Consider the following 21,437-nt stretch of genomic DNA (forward strand, 5'->3'; position numbering starts at 1 on the left):
CTTGCATTTTTTACATGCTTTCAAACTGCTAGGTTGGCAGAAGCTGGGACAAGTAACAGGAGCTCACCCCGTTATGCGGCACTAGGGATTCAAACTGCTGAACTGCCAACCTTTCAACAGACAAGCTCAGGGTCTTAGCCACTGAGCCACCACATCCCTTTTATATATGTGTGAGTGTGTATCTGTCATCACACTCTTTGCACTGGCCTTGCATATGTTAATGTCAAAACACTGGAACAGGAAATTGCAGTAAAACAAAGCGACATGGTAGCAACTGGAGCCTCCAGATACAGGGCCATGGCAGAGGTGGGTTTCAGCAGGTTCTGACCTGTTCTGGAGAACCAGTAGCAGAAATTTTGTGTAGTTCAGAGAACCGGTAGTAAAATTCGGACTGGCCCCACCCCCATCTATTCTCTGCCTCCCGAGTCCCAGCTGATCAGGAGGAAATGGGGATTTTGCAGTAACCTTCCCCTGCCACGCCCACCAAGCCATGCCACGCCCACTAAGCCACACCAAAAGAACCAGTAGTAAAAAAATTTGAAATCCACCACTGGGCCATGGATAAATCAAACTGTGGCTTTCTTCTGCATCTTCCTACATCTCCTGCAGTTACACTATGAACTTCATTCTTACATCCTCAATACCAATGATGTTGCACAGAGTTCTTCCTTACTCATCTCTCCATCACACTGTATCCCACACAGAAGGAGCTTCACTGGAGAATCTGCTGCCCCAAACTTTGGTGCAGTTAGCAAGAGGACATAGCAACAGAATGTATTGTGAACATTTTCTGTTAGTAAGTGGAAACTGAATGAACCGATGAAAGAACAAAGAAGATGAGGTGTTTTATTTTTTTAAAAAAAATAATGTTCTTTGATACACAAGAGGTGAAACAGACTGCGACGAGCTCCATTTTCAAACCTTACACCCTTTTATCCACTTTCTCATATCTTGGTTTTCACAGTGCTTTTTCCACTGTTTCCTGTATTAAGAGAAAAGTAATTAGGTAATAAACTGCATATGCACATGTAGTAGTTTGGTACAAAGCACAGTATCAGTAAAAAATGCCAATGCTTTTCTCCCAGTGGTAGGTTCACCCCTCATCCCTTTTACTACTGGCCTTCTGCAGGCTGATGAAAGCAATTTTATTAGATGGGCTTTTGAATCCTGTTAGTGGCTTCAGATTGCCACTTTCAGTAGCAATCTTATTGGTGGGCTGGGTTTTAAAATATTTAATTTGTCATTTTATTCTGATAGGTTTCTGCATCCTTATTTCATTTCACTTCTCTGAAAATCTTGCATATAACTTAATCATGCATATGGATATGTTTCATAAATGTGCCATGTGCATGACCAGTGTAGTTGATAGACATATTTATGCACATACCAATTTTTCAGTCAAGCACCCTAAAAGATCAGATTTTATTGTTTTCATTTTATTTTAAAATAAAACAATCACAGTTCAATTACTAGAGTCTATAAGTTTTAAGTGTTTGCATCTTTGGAATTTGCTGGCTGGGTTCACACAACTCTGTAGACTAAACTAAAACGGAGTTGCTGTTTTGGTTCAGCATATTGCAGTGATCCACCACAATTTTAGTGACTTGTGTAAACTAGGCCATCAAGTTAAGCAATAAAGTAGCATTTATGTGTAAATAGACATAGCATGCTATTTGGACATTATAACTGTGTTTTTAAACTTTTTTTCCTTCTTATTTAGGCTCCCATCTCTCTATCATCCTGGATATAATTGCCTCGCCCGGTGACTAAAAACTGTTTTTTTTAGCTATTTTGCTGTGAAAAATAGCATTAGGAACTCTAATATTTGTTTCTTTAGAATCCCTCTGAAGTAGATGCCACATGCCGACCCAGATGTGGGTAATCAGCTGTTCTTTTTGCTGAAAATCCAGATAGATTACAGCAGAAATACTTAACTAACACTAAAATATAAATTATTTGAAAACATAAGGAAATAGGAATAAAAGAGGCACAAAAGAGGCAGGATTTCTATATCTTTAGTATAGCCGTCATTTTTCTCATTTCGTTAATTGCAGTTTCACATATTGGCAATGAGAAAATTAGATTTTGCAATTCATAGGAAAGAATTTCATGTATTTATAGTTTGGGTCATGTGGTTCTCTTTGAAGATGACATTTGGAGTGGGGGTTTTAATATTGTGAATATGAAAAATTGCAGACAATCATTTGCATGTGCATAGAGTACATTTTTTCAAGGTTTTCTTATCCACAATTTTATTATGTGCAATTGTTAAAATTTAGGATTGAGATTAAGAACACACACAAATTACAAAGTTCACCTGTATTTCATAAAAAGGAATAATGAAGTTCAAGTTATTTAAAAGAGTTGGGAGAGGGAATTGTTAGGCAATCTGTATCAGCAGATTTTTCCTTCCTTTAAAGCAACTCATAATGGACATGCACCCCTAGTCTCTCTATCACATTTCTCTATTATATGGGAGGGTTGTTTTGTTTTGTTTTTTTGCCATTTTGGCAACAGCAGCTTCACATACAAAATGCAAGTGAAAAAAAGTTACAGTGTACCTCAGTATTCATTGTTAATTGGGTGGCACGATGAGTACCAAAAATGATGAGTACCAAACAATTTTTTCCCACAAGACAGCCGACACCAACAAGTTCTAGTTTGTGCATTGAGTACCAAACAATGAGTACCAAGACAAAATTTTCACATCAAAATGCATTGAGTACCAAATTCGATGAGTTTCAAACCAGTTGAGTACCCACATACCCCTATACCAATTTAATATTAGCCATACAGGACAAGAGAAGGACAGGGCAGAAACTAGCAATTCTATATGAAAAGACAGTTCCAAAGAACACATTGGGCTAAATCACATATAGATAATGAGGTTGAGATAGACAGCCAGATGTTCTTCAGTATTTGGGGTGCAACCCACAACTAGAACGGGTTGGCAACTCACGGCTCTGGAGGCTCTTTCAGCCCTCTGCTGCGGCTGCCTCTCGCTGGTTGGCTCCACAATTGATAGGGCTTTTGGTTAGGACAGGTAGAGGAAAAAGGATGCCTGTGCTAGGAGGAGACTATGGTGGGGGAACCGGACTTCCGGTCGGCTCCAGAGTTGAATCGAGGACTTCCAATTAGGACCTTTGTGGCTCTTTGAGTTTTTAAGGTTGCCCACCCCTGACCTAGCACAAAGCTTATTATGGAAGTCGTCTGAAACAGAACCCCATCCAGTTGTTGTTTTTTTTAAAAGAAACTGATCTAAGGCATTCAGGCAGCACCACATTGCTCATCTGTGAGCTAAGTGAGATTGTCCCAATCTACAAAACTCATAGAGAGTGGTCTACTTATCATTAGACAGAAGCAGCCATTTGTTCTCCTACCAGGCAGCCATGCCACTAGCGTCTTGCACAATCAGTTTGGCACAGTTGATGTCATCTTCAAGATCCGGATTCAGCAAATCTTAAGAGGGAGAGCACAAGCAACAGAGGAAGATGATAGAAATGTGTGAACAAAGGCAGCAGACACAAAGCTGGAAGAAGCTTTTTGAGGCAGGAAAAGACTACAGGTAATCCTCGACTTACAACAGTTCATTTAGTGACTATTCAAAGTTACAACGGCACAGAAAAAAAGTGATTTATGACCATTTTTTACCCCAATGACCGTTGCAGCATCTCCATGGTCATGTGATCACAGTTGCGTGGCAACTGGTTCATATTTATGATGGTGGCAATTTCCCAGGATCACCTTTGCAACCTTCCACAGGGAAACCAGATTCACTTAACAGCCATGTTACTAACAACTGCAGTGATTCACTTAACAACTGTGGCAAGAATGGTTGCAAAATGGGGCAAAATTCACTTAACATCTGTCTTGTTTAGCATTTTGGGCTCAATTATGGCTGTAAGTCAAGGACCACCTGTACTTATTTATTTCAGGACTTTAAAAAAATGCTGGTTTATAAAATAGTCTAACTCTAGTCAAACTTTATTTACACCATAAAAAGCTCAATAATCTCAGTCAGTAGCATTAAATATGAAAGGCTTGGCAAAACCATTCTCTCTTTGCTGCCTTCCCAAAGTCTATTAGGGAAGGCATACTCCAGATCTCCAGAGGAAAATGATTCCATAGGAGTGGAGGGAAGAGTGACAAGGATTTTATCCTGGTCCCCCTTCCCAAAATCTCACACAGGAGGCCCATCAACAACTCAGTTCTGACATATACCAGATATTCTGTCCACCCAATAAAAGTTGCCAGGACCAGGGCTTGAATATGATCTCTCCTGGCAGAGGTATGATCCTAGCAGCAATCTTGGTGAAAAGAAAAAAACCTTTCCTTTTTCTAAATGTGCTTCTGATGGTGATGACCCCGAGAGGACAGCCTCTCCTATAGCTTTGAATTCCCAGGGGTTTCAAACAATCCAGTCTTATACAAGACTCTATAAATCATAATCAGCAGTCTGAATTGTGCCCAGAAGGAGATTGATTGTCAAGGCAGCTTCAGGATAAGGAATAATGAAAGCATTTCTTTTGAGGCTCGGTGGTCTGGTTTGGTCGGTTGAATTAAGACAGGTGGGTGCATATCTAGGTTGCAATAAGCCTCTCGATCTTTTTGCCTGAACCACAAGATGGGTGGCAAATACATTTGATAAATAAATAAACAAGCAAATATCTAGCAGACATCTAAAACTGTATCTTAGATTGGGAGCCCAACAGCTGGCTTATCTGTTGGAATCCCCTTATCACTGATGACCAATAACTGTTTTTGCCAGCAGATGAACTAAAAGACTAGTATTAAAAATGAATTCCTTATACTCCTTGAGATGCTTAGGGCCTGGGTACTTACGGGACCGCCTGCTGTTACCTCATGCCTCCCACCGACCCGTACGCTCTCACAGAGAGGGACTTCTCAGGGTGCCGTCCGCCAAGCAATGTCGGCTGGCGGCCCCCAGGGGAAGATCCTTCTCTGTGGGGGCTCCTACCCTCTGGAACGAACTTCCCGGGTTTATGCAAATACCTGACCTTGGACCTTCCATGAATTGAAAACACATCTATTTATTCACGCGAGGCTGGCTTAAATTTTATTGGTTTTAAATTTTCTATTATTAATTTTAAGGGGTTTTTTAGTTTTATATATTTTAAAGTTTTTAGGCCAATTATATAATAAGTTTTTTAATCTGTATTTTAATTGTATATTGTACCGTTTGTTTTATCTTGGCTGTACACCGCCCTGAGTCCTTCGGGAGAAGGGCGGTATAAAAATCGAATAAATAATTAAAAAAAAAAAATGCTCAAACTTATGAGGACTAGAACCTCCCAATTGGAAGAGGAAGCCATCTACTGAAACGAAACAAATTTATATGAGACATAATTATAAGTCCAATTAAACAGCACTGCTTCCTCTTAGTCCCCCACATTTTAATTTATGCTTTTCTCCATAGGTATGCAATTCCTGAGCAGGTTAGTGAAACTGGAAATGTTCAGTTCAGGTTTTCATGCCCACAGGGGCAATCTATACATGCATAGATCATTATGTGGTAAAGTTGAGCTATAGAACTTCAGAAGTCAGACTGCCTCTGTAAGTGATCTCCCAAATGAAAAGGACATATATTTCTCCATATTTAGAGCAACTTCCTAGAGATTTGATTATTATTTATGGTTATCTTTAGAGATTATTTATGGTTACCTTTCCTAAACACATGACAGCAATATCTCTGAAGTGATTCGTATGCCTGACAGCGCTACAAATACAAAGCAGGTAAAGGCCAACTGATACATACTAGAGCCATGATGGCGAACCAACGGCACGCATGCCACAGGTGGCATGCGGAGCCATATCTGTCAGTATGCAAGTATTGCCCTAGCTCAGCTCCAGCACACATGTGCGCGCCGTCCAGCTGATTTTTGGGCCTTCCCCACCACCCCCTGGAGGCCAGAAATGGTCCATTTCCCAACTTCCGGTGGGACCAGAAGGCCCGTTTTCATCCTCCCCCAGGCTCCTAGAAAGCCTCTGGAGAGGAATTACCATTACATATGGTGATGTACAGAAAAATTAAGAAAAGCAAGCAAACAATAGTTTGCCCGCTTGCTATATTAGGGTAAAAAAAAAGATTTATCATGAACCAGGATCTTGGGGAGAGGGGATGCAAGCAACCACACTTGGTAGGATTCTTTTTTGCCAAGGGTTCAGGACACCTTACTGGCATTCTAAATCTAAATCTAAACTTCAATTTTGCACAGGCTCATATTATCATTGGCTCTAACGGTTTCCAACATTACAATATAAAAAAATACATTCATAATGTACATAGTAGCAATAGCATTTAGACTTATATACTGCTTCACAGTGCTTTACAGCCCTCTCTAAGTGATTTTACAGAGTCAGCCTATTGCCCCCAACAATCTGGGTCCTCATTTTATCCACCTCAGAAGGATGAAAGCCTGCGTCAACCTTGAGCCTGGTGAGATTTGAACTGCCAAATTGCAAGCAGCAGGCAGGCAGCAGAAGTAGCCTTTCTAATCACTGCGCCACCACGGCTCTTAATAATGGCTCTTAGTAACTTGAGGTATGTCAGTATATTAAGATGTTTACTGTTCTAATTTTGATGTGAAAATCTGAAAAGTTGCCATTTAATCATTAACATCCTATTCAATTATCAAAATGGTTCACTTTCCAGAACATTGCTAAAAAGTCCATCCCATCTTCCTTTTTTTTTCTTTTTTCTTTTTTGTTATTTTATTTTTTCTAGTCCTAGGGCACAAATCCACCTTGTGTGTGGAAAACTGACCTGAGCATGCTACATCACAAATGGCCTTTGATAAGGCATTGTTTTCTTTACACCACAAACCACTGTTAATATGGAAGATGCCATAGTCTTTGGTGCCACCTTTGTGCCGATCAATGGTTTTGGTGTCAAAGCCAGTTTCATAAAATGCCATGCAGATCCCTACAAAGAAGAGAAATCAGAGAGGTTCCTCAGGAGTTCATTTTACAACCTTCCACTCATTCTGACTTTCTCAATATTCCAAAATGTAACCAAGAGGCAAGATCCAGCCTAGAGGCCTCGATATGAAACATGTGTCTGCAGAGTGTTAAACTATTTTCATCCCAATATTCTACAAGCATTCCATGACTCTGTCTGTGTTCATGGGACTTCAGTCATGCCAAGGTACCTTTGTGGAAAATGCTTTTAAGAAAATCTTACTTTCAATGTGGACTCTAAATTTGTTTTTAATCTTCCCACTAGACATTTTGAGACAAGCAGTTCTTCCCTCCTTTGAAAGACTGTAGGTGTGTGTTATTTAGAAACAGAGCAGAGAGGAGTAATATCAAAGGGTTATATGGAAAGCAACATCAACAGACTCTCCATGAACAGGTAATTGGAACTAATCTCTTGCTAATGATCTATGGAAAAGGCAAAATGGGCAACAAACTGGTTTACAAAAGGGGAAAAACATTCTTGGGGGTTGAATTCCATTGCCTGACCCCATTCAAAGCAGAATTGCTGAGGGCTGGTAGAAAGCCTGCCCAATTTTGCAGTGCTTACCATTTATTTTTTATTTATTTTTATTTATTTATTTTGTCACAACAATATACATAAGCATCACACAAAAAATTATATAGTATATATATATATATATATTTTCTGAGGTTTTCGCGGGTGTTTGTATGTAGGTCTTTGGTTATTCGGGTTTTCTCCCGCGTAAAATTGGAAGTGTCTTGGCGACGTTCAAGTCTCATTCGTCATCTTCAGGCTTCAGCTTCGTGCTTTGCTCCCAGAAGCACGAAGCTGAAGCCTGAAGATGACGAATGAGACTTCGTTGAAATGTCGCCAAGACACTTCCAATTTTACGTGGGAGAAAACCCGAATATATATATATATAAATATATATATATGAAGGTATATAAGCAGGAACTCGGTATGCCTAGTTTAATGAAAAGAAGGACTAGGGAAGACATGATAGCAGTGTTCCAATATCTCAGGGGTTGCCACAAAGAAGAGGGAGTCAAACTATTCTCCAAAGCACCTGAGAGTAGAACAAGAAGCAATGGGTGGAAACTAATCAAGGAGAGAAGCAACCTAGAACTAAGGAGAAATTTCCTGACAGTTAGAACAATTAATCAGTGGAACAACTTGCCTGCAGAAGTTGTAAATGCTCCAACACTGGAAATTTTAAGAAAATGTTGGATAGCCATTTGACTGAAATGGTGTAGAGTTTCCTGCCTGGGCAGGGGGTTGGACTAGAAGACCTCCAAGGTCCCTTCCAACTCTGATATTATTATTATTAAGAAGAAGAAGAAGAAGAAAAACAATAGGACAGGAACAGTAGGCACGTTTGTGCTTATACATGCTCTTATACATGCCCCTTATGATATTTACTTAGAAACAATTCCCTTTCCTTTCAAACTTGGCATTGAAAATCATGTTATATCTTTATCTAGAGTTCCAATTCAACTCCCTTTGATTTCTTCAAATGTGAGTGCAGCTGTAGGCAAGGAAAGGTGCTCAAATTAGTTGGAGTAGCCCCACTAAGGTTAAGTTCTTTAGGCATAAAGAACATTGGGAAGAGAGTTTAACAATTGTTCTGAGCCAGGGAGTCTACTGAGCTGTTACTCGTAGACATATTATAGAGCAAAACAATGGATTCTTGTAGATAAAAATGACAGTCAGCGTGTATACATGTTAAGGTGTTGGACTGGGACAGGGAGCCCAAAGTTGAACCTCAACTCATGTATGCAGCTCATTAGGTGACCTTGGGCCAGTTACTGTTCAGTCTCATCCATCTCACACAGTTGTCATTTGTGAAGACAACATGAAAGTTTCTCCTCTATGTGCACTAATTTAAGAACTCAGAAGAAAAATGAGATCTACTGGAAAGGTAACAAATTCTACCAATAATAATAACAACAGTAAAATTATTTAGGAAAGATCACACGTTGTTTGTTTCTTGTCTTCCACAGCTAATGACTTTTCTGCCGTCAGCTTTGTTTTGGTGTTTTTCAGTCTTTGCCAAATCTCTAGGTTATCAAATATCATGGTTATCAGTCATCAGTCCATAAAGAAATCAATCAAATGAATCTAGCAATACTAGAAGGCACACACTAGACCCATGATGGCGAAACTATGGCACACGTGCCACAAGTGGCAGGCAGTGTCTTCTCTACAGGCACGCAAGCCTGTAGAGCTCAGCTCCACCGTGCATGTGCGTGCACCTCCCAGTGGCCAGCTAGTTTTCAGGACTCTGCTGTGAGGGTGGGGGCAGGGCACATGCAGGAGATGTGCGTGCATGCACGGGGTTGCATGCGCATGTGCGTGGTGAAATGCACAGGGGTGGTCGTCCATGCATTGCATTATGAGTGTGTGTGTGCGCACACGCTTTCGACATGTAATGACAAAAAGCCATCACCGCACTAGACTGTATATGCCTAGAAGGAAATGTAGTGACTGATATAGAACATCCAAGATTAAATCATTTTCCCAGATTGCAATGTAGAGCATCATCCACCAGGATTTTCACATAAGAATATAATCAGAGCCCTCCTGGATCACACCAAAGGTTCATTCAGCACAAAGTTCTATATTACACAGTGGTCAACCAGATGCCCCCCAGAAACTCACAAAAAGGACATCATATCATTCCTTCTGGAAGTAAAATGGAGCTAAACTTTTTAACATTACATTAACATTAGCAGACGCTGATCATTTATTTTTGCTGAACTTGCTGAGGCCTTTTAAAAACAATATAAATCAATGATTAGACAGTATATTATGGTAACAAATTCTGTATTTTAACTGTCTGGTATAAAGATGAGCTTCCTTTTATTAATTAAAAAATTAATTTTGGCATTAATTTTACTGAATGAAGCTGGATGCCTACTCAATGGAATTTGTAAACAATACCCATTTATTTGAGGACCTTTTGCACTTGTGAGCTTCTAAGGTTTTCTTGACAGTTAGAACAATTAATCATTGGAACAACTTGCCTCCAGAAGTTGTGAATGCTCCAACACTGGAAGTTTTGAAGAAGACAGTGGACAAAAATTTTCTGAAACGGTATAGGGTTTCCTGCCTGAGCAGAAGGTTGGACTAGAAGACCTCCAAGATCCCTTCCAATTCTATTCTATTCTATTCTATTCTATTCTATTCTATTCTATTCTATTCTATTCCATTCCATTTTCATTCCATTCCATTCCAATATTCTATTCTATTCTATTCTATTCTATTCTATTCTATTCTATTCTATTCTATTCTACTCTATTCTATTCTATGGTAGTCAGCAGTCAGATCTGGCTACACCAATTTGCAAGTTCCTAGAAATTTGGTGAGCATAACCAGAAATGGGTACCTGTTAGCTTCAAGTACTGCTATTCAGATCCAGGAAAACAGAGGTATTAATCACGTGAACTTATGGGAAGAGATCTAAGAAGAAACAAGCTGGAACAAGTTCCAGAGCAAAAAAATCAGTACCTTCTTATGGAGAAAAAAACAGGAAACACTGCTTAATAAAAACTACGTTGGGAATATTTAGTGTAGGCCGTTAGTCCAACTTTCGTTACTTGAGCAATATTTTATCCAGTGAGGAACTACACTCACAACTGGCTAGGCTGTAACCTTCATATCCATCCATCCCATTCTTCTTCAACACATGAGCCAACTCACAGCGACCATAGATCTTGGTCTGTATAGTAGCCACAAAGCAAGCTAGAAGAAACGTCTGTAGGAAGAATGTCATCATCTTGGCCCTGGGATGTATGATGGGAGACAGCTGATCCTTAAATCAGAGCAAATTCTGCAGTCTTGGAAGGTCGTTCCTTGGTGGGGGGGAGGGAGGCAGGAAAATGGATATACAAGATTTATTGAAATAATAACATTTCAAAAGCAACAAACAGAACTGAAAATACCTTTTCTATCCTCCAAAAATAGAATATTTTCTCTCTCTAGATTAGAATATGAAAATATTTTGCAACTCAAGTATGAACCAAAGAACTGTAGAAGTACTCCCTAGCCAGCATTAGTGGTATTACTAATAAATAGTTCTGGATCAATGTCATATCCTGAAGAAATTTCCCAACTATTGTTCAGATGGATATGTTCCATGTTAATTGATGTTCAGTAACAGATAACTTCATGTGTATTTAGTGGTGGGTTTCAATTTTTTTTACTACTGGTTCTGTGGGTGTGGCTTGGTGGGCGTGGCAGGGGAAGGATACTGTAAAGTCTCCATTCCCACCCCACTCCAGAAGCAGCTTACTGCATAATCCCCATTCCCTCCCGATCAGCTGCGACTTGAGAGGCAGAGAATAGATGGGGGCAGGGCCAGTCAGAATTTTTACTACTGGTTCTCCGAACTACTCAAAATTTGCGTTCTCCAAAACTGGTCAGAACCTGCTGAAACCCATATTGCTGTAAAGTATAAGTGATCCTCGTTTAGCAACTGGTTCATTTATCCCCAGAAGACAAGGACTTTTAGATTGGCCGGTCTTTTCTTGAGCTTGATAGCTACACTTTGAAGAGAAAATGTGACAATGCCTTAAAGCAGGGTTGTCAAACTCAAGGCCCACAGGCCAGATCTGGCCCGCAGGGTGCTTAGATCTGGCCCACAGGGCCACCCTGGAAACAGCGAAGGACCGGTCCTCTGCCAGCAAAAACAGGAGCTCTTGTTTTCGCTGGCAGGAGGCCATCACAGTCAAAAATGGAACCCAAAAACAGCGCTCTCCCTGGTCTCGCTGGAGCTGGAGACAATGGAGCCCCCAGCTCCACCCAGGCCACCACAGGTGCCCCTGACACAAGTGATGTTGAGCTGGCCACGACCACCCGCCCCCGAGGTCAAATACAACCCTGATGCAGCCCTCAATGAAATTGTGTTTGAAGCCTTAAAAGCTGTGGAAAAAAACATCTGAAATGACTTTTTGAAGAATAATCTTTCCCCCAAAATTAGAAGCACCAACCACAAGAATACAATGTAAGTGATCAGAAGACACAGCAAATTTAAAAAAAAGAATAATTTTAGATGTAGGAAGTTATTTAATATGTAATTATTTTTAAAGGTTGGAAGTCAAGTGAAATAATTTCAAGTTTCTATAGCCATTGAAGCTGCTTTGCAGGAGAATTCCTTCATCCCAGCTACCTGAAAAATGCTCCAGGAGAGCCCAGAATTTGTAGTAGGATGTTCATATTTGATGTAGGTTACGATCAGTGTGAAGTTGATCCCTTAAGCCAGTGATATTAAGAGCATCTGTTATGAACTGTTAAGGCATATCAGGTGGATGTATTCTCTCCCCCCGACACACACCTTTATTATCCTCTTTCCTTTCAATGATGAGGCAGCGCAGGATACTGCAACTCAGGTACTTGAGGGTCTCATCCAGTCACCCCCAACCAACCCACCAAGCTCACCATCTGTAAGAAGAGAAGGCTTCTTAGGTCAATAGGTGGCACTGAAACTAGTGGGAACACACAGCCACCCTTGCTTTGTCATAGAAGCATAGTAGCTGCCCTGGGATACCAGCCCTCTTCTCCTCTTCAGAACATCTGGGGAATTCTAGAATTGCAGCAATTGTCTGGGAGTACATTTAATCAGGCTTTGATATAAACCAGGCTGCTTGCTCTCTGCAGGCTGCAAAGGGAGCAGGTGAAATTCTGCAGGATGCAACTGGGATGCTGCTAAATATTTTGCTAAAACGCTCCCTTAGGAACGCACAAGGATGAAAGAATAATAAAATCCCCCAGCGTGAGGGAATGGGTGGCAAAAATGTCAGAAATCACAGAAATGGCAACACTGACCTGATGGTCAGAGAAAAAAACAACAAATATTTTTCTGAAAGACTGGAAACCTTATATGGACATTTTGCTAAAAGAAGAAAGAAGCAAGAATTTCTAGATTTGAAGATGAATGACATCTGTTGACATGGATCAACCGAGGGGATGAAGGGACTTGTATAACATCTAAGAGGGAAGAGGGACAATAAGATTATAAAGGTAGACCTCGACTTGCTATCACAAGTGATGCCAAAATTTTTGTTGCTAAGTGAGACATTCATTTAGTACATTTTGCTCCATTTTTATGACCTTTCTTGCCACCGTTGTTAAGTGAATCACTGCAGTTATTAAGTTGGTAACACGGTTGTTAAGTGAATCTGGCTTCCTCATTGACTTTACTTGCCAGAAGATCACAAAAGGGGATCACATGACCCTGGGACACTGCAACCGTCATAAATATGAGTCAGTGGCCAAGCACCTGAATTTGGTCACATGACCATGGGGATGCCGCAACAGTCGTACGTGTGAAAAATGGCTATAACTCACTTTTTTCAGTGACGTTGTAACTTTGAACAGTCACTAAATGAACTGTTGTAAATTGAGGACTATCTGTAATCATCTGTTCTGCTTGCTGTGGTGCCTGATTGGTGGATATTTCCCCATTATTTTACCCCTTCCGCTCATGTCATTCACTTTCTGTAGATGGATCTTAGTGTACACATTGTTTTCAATGAGTATTGCATGTATTTATTTATTTATTTATTTATTTATTTTGTCACACAGTATATATAAGCGTAAGCATGAAATAACTATACAATATATAAGCATATATATAAGTATGAGTATGTAATAACTATATTAATTGGATATAACAAAAGGAAACAATAGGACAGGAACGGAAGGCACTCTTGTGCTCTTATGCATGCCCATTATAGACCTCTTAGGAATGCGCCCGCTGGGCCAACTGCGCCCGCTGGGCCAACTGCGCCCGCTGGGCCAACTGCGCCCGCTGGGCCAACTGCGCCCGCTGGGCCAACTGCGCCCGCTGGGCCAACTGCGCCCGCTGGGCCAACTGCGCCCGCTGGGCCAACTGCGCCCGCTGGGCCAACTGCGCCCGCTGGGCCAACTGCGCCCGCTGGGCCAACTGCGCCCGCTGGGCCAACTGCGCCCGCTGGGCCAACTGCGCCCGCTGGGCCAACTGCGCCCGCTGGGCCAACTGCGCCCGCTGGGCCAACTGCGCCCGCTGGGCCAACTGCGCCCGCTGGGCCAACTGCGCCCGCTGGGCCAACTGCGCCCGCTGGGCCAACTGCGCCCGCTGGGCCAACTGCGCCCGCTGGGCCAACTGCGCCCGCTGGGCCAACTGCGCCCGCTGGGCCAACTGCGCCCGCTGGGCCAACTGCGCCCGCTGGGCCAACTGCGCCCGCTGGGCCAACTGCGCCCGCTGGGCCAACTGCGCCCGCTGGGCCAACTGCGCCCGCTGGGCCAACTGCGCCCGCTGGGCCAACTGCGCCCGCTGGGCCAACTGCGCCCGCTGGGCCAACTGCGCCCGCTGGGCCAACTGCGCCCGCTGGGCCAACTGCGCCCGCTGGGCCAACTGCGCCCGCTGGGCCAACTGCGCCCGCTGGGCCAACTGCGCCCGCTGGGCCAACTGCGCCCGCTGGGCCAACTGCGCCCGCTGGGCCAACTGCGCCCGCTGGGCCAACTGCGCCCGCTGGGCCAACTGCGCCCGCTGGGCCAACTGCGCCCGCTGGGCCAACTGCGCCCGCTGGGCCAACTGCGCCCGCTGGGCCAACTGCGCCCGCTGGGCCAACTGCGCCCGCTGGGCCAACTGCGCCCGCTGGGCCAACTGCGCCCGCTGGGCCAACTGCGCCCGCTGGGCCAACTGCGCCCGCTGGGCCAACTGCGCCCGCTGGGCCAACTGCGCCCGCTGGGCCAACTGCGCCCGCTGGGCCAACTGCGCCCGCTGGGCCAACTGCGCCCGCTGGGCCAACTGCGCCCGCTGGGCCAACTGCGCCCGCTGGGCCAACTGCGCCCGCTGGGCCAACTGCGCCCGCTGGGCCAACTGCGCCCGCTGGGCCAACTGCGCCCGCTGGGCCAACTGCGCCCGCTGGGCCAACTGCGCCCGCTGGGCCAACTGCGCCCGCTGGGCCAACTGCGCCCGCTGGGCCAACTGCGCCCGCTGGGCCAACTGCGCCCGCTGGGCCAACTGCGCCCGCTGGGCCAACTGCGCCCGCTGGGCCAACTGCGCCCGCTGGGCCAACTGCGCCCGCTGGGCCAACTGCGCCCGCTGGGCCAACTGCGCCCGCTGGGCCAACTGCGCCCGCTGGGCCAACTGCGCCCGCTGGGCCAACTGCGCCCGCTGGGCCAACTGCGCCCGCTGGGCCAACTGCGCCCGCTGGGCCAACTGCGCCCGCTGGGCCAACTGCGCCCGCTGGGCCAACTGCGCCCGCTGGGCCAACTGCGCCCGCTGGGCCAACTGCGCCCGCTGGGCCAACTGCGCCCGCTGGGCCAACTGCGCCCGCTGGGCCAACTGCGCCCGCTGGGCCAACTGCGCCCGCTGGGCCAACTGCGCCCGCTGGGCCAACTGCGCCCGCTGGGCCAACTGCGCCCGCTGGGCCAACTGCGCCCGCTGGGCCAACTGCGCCCGCTGGGCCAACTGCGCCCGCTGGGCCAACTGCGCCCGCTGGGCCAACTGCGCCCGCTGGGCCAACTGCGCCCGCTGGGCCAACTGCGCCCGCTGGGCCAACTGCGCCCGCTGGGCCAACTGCGCCCGCTGGGCCAACTGCGCCCGCTGGGCCAACTGCGCCCGCTGGGCCAACTGCGCCCGCTGGGCCAACTGCGCCCGCTGGGCCAACTGCGCCCGCTGGGCCAACTGCGCCCGCTGGGCCAACTGCGCCCGCTGGGCCAACTGCGCCCGCTGGGCCAACTGCGCCCGCTGGGCCAACTGCGCCCGCTGGGCCAACTGCGCCCGCTGGGCCAACTGCGCCCGCTGGGCCAACTGCGCCCGCTGGGCCAACTGCGCCCGCTGGGCCAACTGCGCCCGCTGGGCCAACTGCGCCCGCTGGGCCAACTGCGCCCGCTGGGCCAACTGCGCCCGCTGGGTCAGTTTTATTGGCCCGCAGCAAATTCTCGTGGACAGTGGGTGCGGCCCCGCCCTGCCCCCCAAGGAAGCCGCCGCCGCCCGGTTGCAGATGCGGAGTGGCACGGCTGAGGCGATCCCCGCCCACCTGGGGCTGCGGGCCGGCCATTCCGCCACTGGGCTGTAGGGGGCGCCCAGGACGCCCATGGCTCCAGCCCGGCCCACCAGACAGAGGAAGAGGCGGGCGGGCGGCGACGCCCATCGCCCCACGCGGGCTGCAGCCCCGGATCTGGTCGCTCATGGGCAGGAGTTTGAGCTGGCCACGACCACCGCCCCGAGGTCAAATACAACCCTGATGCAGCCCTCAATGAAATTGTGTTTGAAGCCTTAAAAGCTGTGGAAAAAAACATCTGAAATGACTTTTTGAAGAATAATCTTTCCCCCAAAATTAGAAGCACCAACCACAAGAATACAATGTAAGTGATCAGAAGACACAGCAAATTTTAAAAAAAGAATAATTTTAGATGTAGGAAGTTATTTAATATGTAATTATTTTTAAAGGTTGGAAGTCAAGTGAAATAATTTCAAGTTTCTATAGCCATTGAAGCTGCTTTGCAGGAGAATTCCTTCATCCCAGCTACCTGAAAATGCTCCAGGAGAGCCCAGAATTTGTAGTAGGATGTTCATATTTGATGTAGGTTACGATCAGTGTGAAGTTGATCCCTTAAGCCAGTGATATTAAGAGCATCTGTTATGAACTGTTAAGGCATATCAGGTGGATGTATTCTCTCCCCCCGACACACACCTTTATTATCCTCTTTCCTTTCAATGATGAGGCAGCGCAGGATACTGCAACTCAGGTACTTGAGGGTCTCATCCAGTCACCCCCAACCAACCCACCAAGCTCACCATCTGTAAGAAGAGAAGGCTTCTTAGGTCAATAGGTGGCACTGAAACTAGTGGGAACACACAGCCACCCTTGCTTTGTCATAGAAGCATAGTAGCTGCCCTGGGATACCAGCCCTCTCTCCTCTTCAGAACATCTGGGGAATTCTAGAATTGCAGCAATTGTCTGGGAGTACATTTAATCAGGCTTTGATATAAACCAGGCTGCTTGCTCTCTGCAGGCTGCAAAGGGAGCAGGTGAAATTCTGCAGGATGCAACTGGGATGCTGCTAAATATTTTGCTAAAACGCTCCCTTAGGAACGCACAAGGATGAAAGAATAATAAAATCCCCCAGCGTGAGGGAATGGGTGGCAAAAATGTCAGAAATCACAGAAATGGCAACACTGACCTGATGGTCAGAGAAAAAAACAACAAATATTTTTCTGAAAGACTGGAAACCTTATATGGACATTTTGCTAAAAGAAGAAAGAAGCAAGAATTTCTAGATTTGAAGATGAAGGAAGACATGGATCAACCGAGGGGATGAAGGGACTTGTATAACATCTAAGAGGGAAGAGGGACAATAAGATTATAAAGGTAGTCCTCAACTTGTGAGCACAAGTGATGCCAAAATTTTTGTTGCTAAGTGAGACATTCATTTAGTAAATTTTGGTCCATTTTTATGACCTTTCTTGCCACCGTTGTTAAGTGAATCACTGCAGTTATTAAGTTGGTAACACGGTTGTTAAGTGAATCTGGCTTCCTCATTGACTTTGCTTGCCAGAAGATCACAAAAGGGGATCACATGACCCTGGGACACTGCAACCGTCATAAATACAAGTCAATGGCCAAGCACCTGAATTTGGTCACATGACCATGGGGATGCCGCAACAGTCGTACGTGTGAAAAATGGCCATAACTCACTTTTTTCAGTGACGTTGTAACTTTCAACGGTCACTAAATGAACTGTTGTAAGTTGAGGACTATCTGTAATCATCTGTTCTGCTTGCTGTGGTGCCTGATTGGTGGATATTTCCCCATTATTTTACCCCTTCCGCTCATGTCATTCACTTTCTGTAGATGGATCTTAGTGCACACATTGTTTTCACTGAGTATTGCATGTCTTTCTTTCTTTCTTTCTTTCTTTCTTTCTTTCTTTCTTTATTTCTTTATTTATTTATTTATTTATTTATTTATTTATTTATTTATTTTGTCACACAGTATATATAAGCGTAAGCATGAAATAACTATACAATATATAAGCATATATATAAGTATGAGTATGTAATAGCTGTATTGTTGGTGGTGTTAAATAGTTTGACATCATCAGCAAAGAGAACACAATTACTTGTAATATGGTCACAGAGATCATTAATGTATAATATGAAGAGTGTTGGTCCAAGAACGCTGCCTTGGGGAATGCCACTTTTGACAGGAAGGACATTGTAATAGATGATTCTATGAGTTAAACTCAGGTTATGTCAAGACGGCGTAGTTCTAAATTTTCTAAACCCAGGATTTCAAGTCTGGTGGCATAAGGTATTTTGTTGTATTCAGAGGAGTGGAGAACTCTTCTTGTAAAATATTTCTGGACACGTTCAATTGTATTGATGTCAGAAATGTGGTATGGGTTCCAGACAGTCGAGCTGTATTCAAGAATTGGTCTAGCAAATGTTTTATATGCTCTGGTTAGTAGTGTAGTGTTTTTGGAGAAGAAGCTACACAAGATTAGGTTTACAACTCTTAAAGCCTTTTTTGCGATGTAGTTGCAGTGGGCTTTGGCACTTAGATCATTTGATATGAAAACTCCAAGGTCTTTAACAGGGTGGGGGTCATCTGTAAGGTAATGTCCATCAAGCTTGTACTTAGTGTTTAGGTTCTTTTTTCCAATATGTAAGACTGAACATTTGCTGGTTGAGATTTGAAGTTGCCAATTTTAGACCATTTGGATACAAAGTCAAGGTCTTTAACAGGGTGGGGGTCATCTGTAAGGTAATGTCCATCGAGCTTGTACTCAGTGTTTAGGTTCCTTTTTCCAATATGTAAGACTGAGCATTTGCTGGTTGAAATTTGGAGTTGCCAAGTTTTAGACCATTCAGACACAAAGCCAAAGTCTTTTTGAAGGGTAGCTGTATTGTTGGTGGTGTTAAATAGTTTGACATCATCAGCAAAGAGAACACAATTACTTGTAATATGGTCACAGAGATCATTAATGTATAATATGAAGAGGGGTTGGTCCAAGAACGCTGCCTTGGGGAACGTCACGTATGACAGGAACAGGATTTGATAGAAAATTGCCAATTTTGACCACTTTTTGTCTGTTTGACAGGAACAGGATTTGATATAGCATTGCCAATTTTGACCACTTGTTGTCTGTTTGACAGGAACAGGATTTGATAGAGCATTGCCAATTTTGACCACTTGTTGTCTGTTTGACAGGAAGGACATTGTAATAGATGATTCTATGAGTTAAACTCAGGTCATGTCGAAGACAGCGGAGTTCTAAATTTTCTAAACCCAGGATTTCAAGTCTGGTGGAATAAGGTATTTTGTTGTATTCAGAGGAGTGGAGAACTCTTCTTGTAAAATATTTCTGGACACGTTCAATTGTATTGATGTCAGAAATGTGGTATGGGTTCCAGACAGTCGAGCTGTATTCCAGAATTGGTCTAGCAAATGTTTTATATGCTCTGGTTAATAGAGTAGTGTTTTTGGAGAAGAAGCTACGCAAGATTAGGTTTACAACTCTTAAAGCTTTTTTTGCGATATAGTTGCAGTTGGCTTTGGCACTTAGATCATTTGATATGAAAACTCCAAGGTCTTTAACAGGGCGGGGCTCATCTGTAAGGTAATGTCCATCAAGCTTGTACTTAGTGTTTAGGTTCTTTTTTCCAATATGTAAGACTGAATATTTGCTGGTAGAGATTTGGAGTTGCCAAATTTTAGACCATTCAGATACAAAGTCAAGGTCTTTAACAGGGTGGGGTCATCTGTAAGGTAATGTCCATCAAGCTTGTACTTAGTGTTTAGGTTCTTTTTCCAATATGTAAGACTGAACATTTGCTGGTAGAGATTTGAGTTGCCAAGTTTTAGACCATTTGGATACAAAGTCAAGGTCTTTAACAGGGTGGGGTCATCTGTAAGGTAATGTCCATCAAGCTTGTACTTAGTGTTTAGGTTCTTTTTCCAATATGTAAGACTGAACATTTGCTGGTAGAGATTTGAGTTGCCAATTTTAGACCATTCAGATACAAAGTCAAGGTCTTTTGAAGGGTAGCTGTATTGTTGGTGGTGTTAAATAGTTTGACATCATCAGCAAAGAGAACACAATTACTTGTAATATGGTCACAGAGATAATTAATGTATAATATGAAGAGTGTTGGTCCAAGAACGCTGCCTTGGGGAATGCCACTTTTGACAGGAACAGGATTTGATAGAGCGTTGCCAATTTTGACCACTTGTTGTCTGTTTGACAGGAACAGGATTTGATAGAGCATTGCCAATTTTGACCACTTGTTGTCTGTTTGACAGGAACAGGATTTGATAGAGCATTGCCAATTTTGACCACTTGTTGTCTGTTTGACAGGAAGGACATTGTAATAGATGATTCTATGAGTTAAACTCAGGTTATGTCGAAGACGGCGTAGTTCTAAATTTTCTAAACCCAGGATTTCAAGTCTGGTGGAATAAGGTATTTTGTTGTATTCAGAGGAGTGGAGAACTCTTCTTGTAAAATATTTCTGGACACGTTCAATTTTATTGATGTCAGAAATGTGGTATGGGTTCCAGACAGTCGAGCTGTATTCAAGAATTGATCTAGCAAATGTTTTATATGCTCTGGTTAGTAGTGTAGTGTTTTTGGAGAAGAAGCTACACAAGATCAGGTTTACAACTCTTAAAGCCTTTTTTACGATGTAGTTGCAGTGGGCTTTGGCACTTAGATCATTGGATATGAAAACTCCAAGGTCTTTAACAGGGTGGGGGTCATCTGTAAGGTAATGTCCATCAAGCTTGTACTTAGTGTTTAGGTTCTTTTTTCCAATATGTAAGACTGAACATTTGCTGGTAGAGATTTGGAGTTGCCAAATTTTAGACCATTCAGATACAAAGTCAAGGTCTTTAACAGGGTGGGGGTCATCTGTAAGGTAATGTCCATCAAGCTTGTACTTAGTGTTTAGGTTCTTTTTTCCAATATGTAAGACTGAACATTTGCTGGTAGAGATTTGGAGTTGCCAAATTTTAGACCATTTGGATACAAAGTCAAGGTCTTTTTGAAGGGTAGCTGTATTGTTGGTGGTGTTAAATAGTTTGACATCATCAGCAAAGAGAACACAATTACTTGTAATTTGGTCACAGAGATCATTAATGTATAATATGAAGAGTGTTGGTCCAAGAACGCTGCCTTGGGGAATGCCACTTTTGACAGGAACAGGATTAGATATAGCATTGCCAATTTTGACCACTTATTGTCTGTTTGACAGGAACAGGATTTGATATAGCATTGCCAATTTTGACCACTTGTTGTCTGTTTGACAGGAACAGGATTTGATAGAGCATTGCCAATTTTGACCACTTGTTGTCTGTTTGACAGGAAGGACATTGTAATAGATGATTCTATGAGTTAAACTCAAGTCATGCCAAAGACGGCATAGTTCTAAATTTTCTAAACCCAGGATTTCAAGTCTGGTGGCATAAGGTATTTTGTTGTATTCAGA

General features: G+C 43.9%; 1 protein-coding gene across 1 annotated transcript; it reads right to left on the minus strand.

Moving 5' to 3' along the window:
• Nucleotides 1-915: 915 nt before the first annotated feature.
• Nucleotides 916-10,733, minus strand: LOC131190627 (lysozyme C-1-like). The gene is made up of 4 exons (XM_058167972.1): nt 10,592-10,733; nt 6,785-6,943; nt 3,381-3,459; nt 916-982 (listed from the first exon to the last, which is right to left on the minus strand). Exons 1-4 carry the CDS (start codon nt 10,731-10,733, stop codon nt 916-918), a joined length of 447 nt encoding a protein of 148 aa, XP_058023955.1.
• Nucleotides 10,734-21,437: the final 10,704 nt, after the last annotated feature.

Source organism: Ahaetulla prasina, chromosome 2 (genome assembly GCF_028640845.1).
Source record: "Ahaetulla prasina isolate Xishuangbanna chromosome 2, ASM2864084v1, whole genome shotgun sequence".
NCBI classification, from domain to species: Eukaryota; Metazoa; Chordata; class Lepidosauria; order Squamata; family Colubridae; genus Ahaetulla; species Ahaetulla prasina.

Excerpts from the sequence above, each read along its gene's own strand:
- LOC131190627 (XM_058167972.1), bottom strand. The coding sequence starts at position 10,733 with ATGATGACATTCTTCCTACAGACGTTTCTTCTAGCTTGCTTTGTGGCT. Across the intron at positions 6,944-10,591 it reads AGGTTACAGCCTAGCCAGTT|GGATCTGCATGGCATTTTAT; the intron begins GTGAGTGTAGTT and ends TCTTCTTTGTAG. Across the intron at positions 3,460-6,784 it reads TTGTGATGTAGCATGCTCAG|ATTTGCTGAATCCGGATCTT; the intron begins GTCAGTTTTCCA and ends CTCCCTCTTAAG.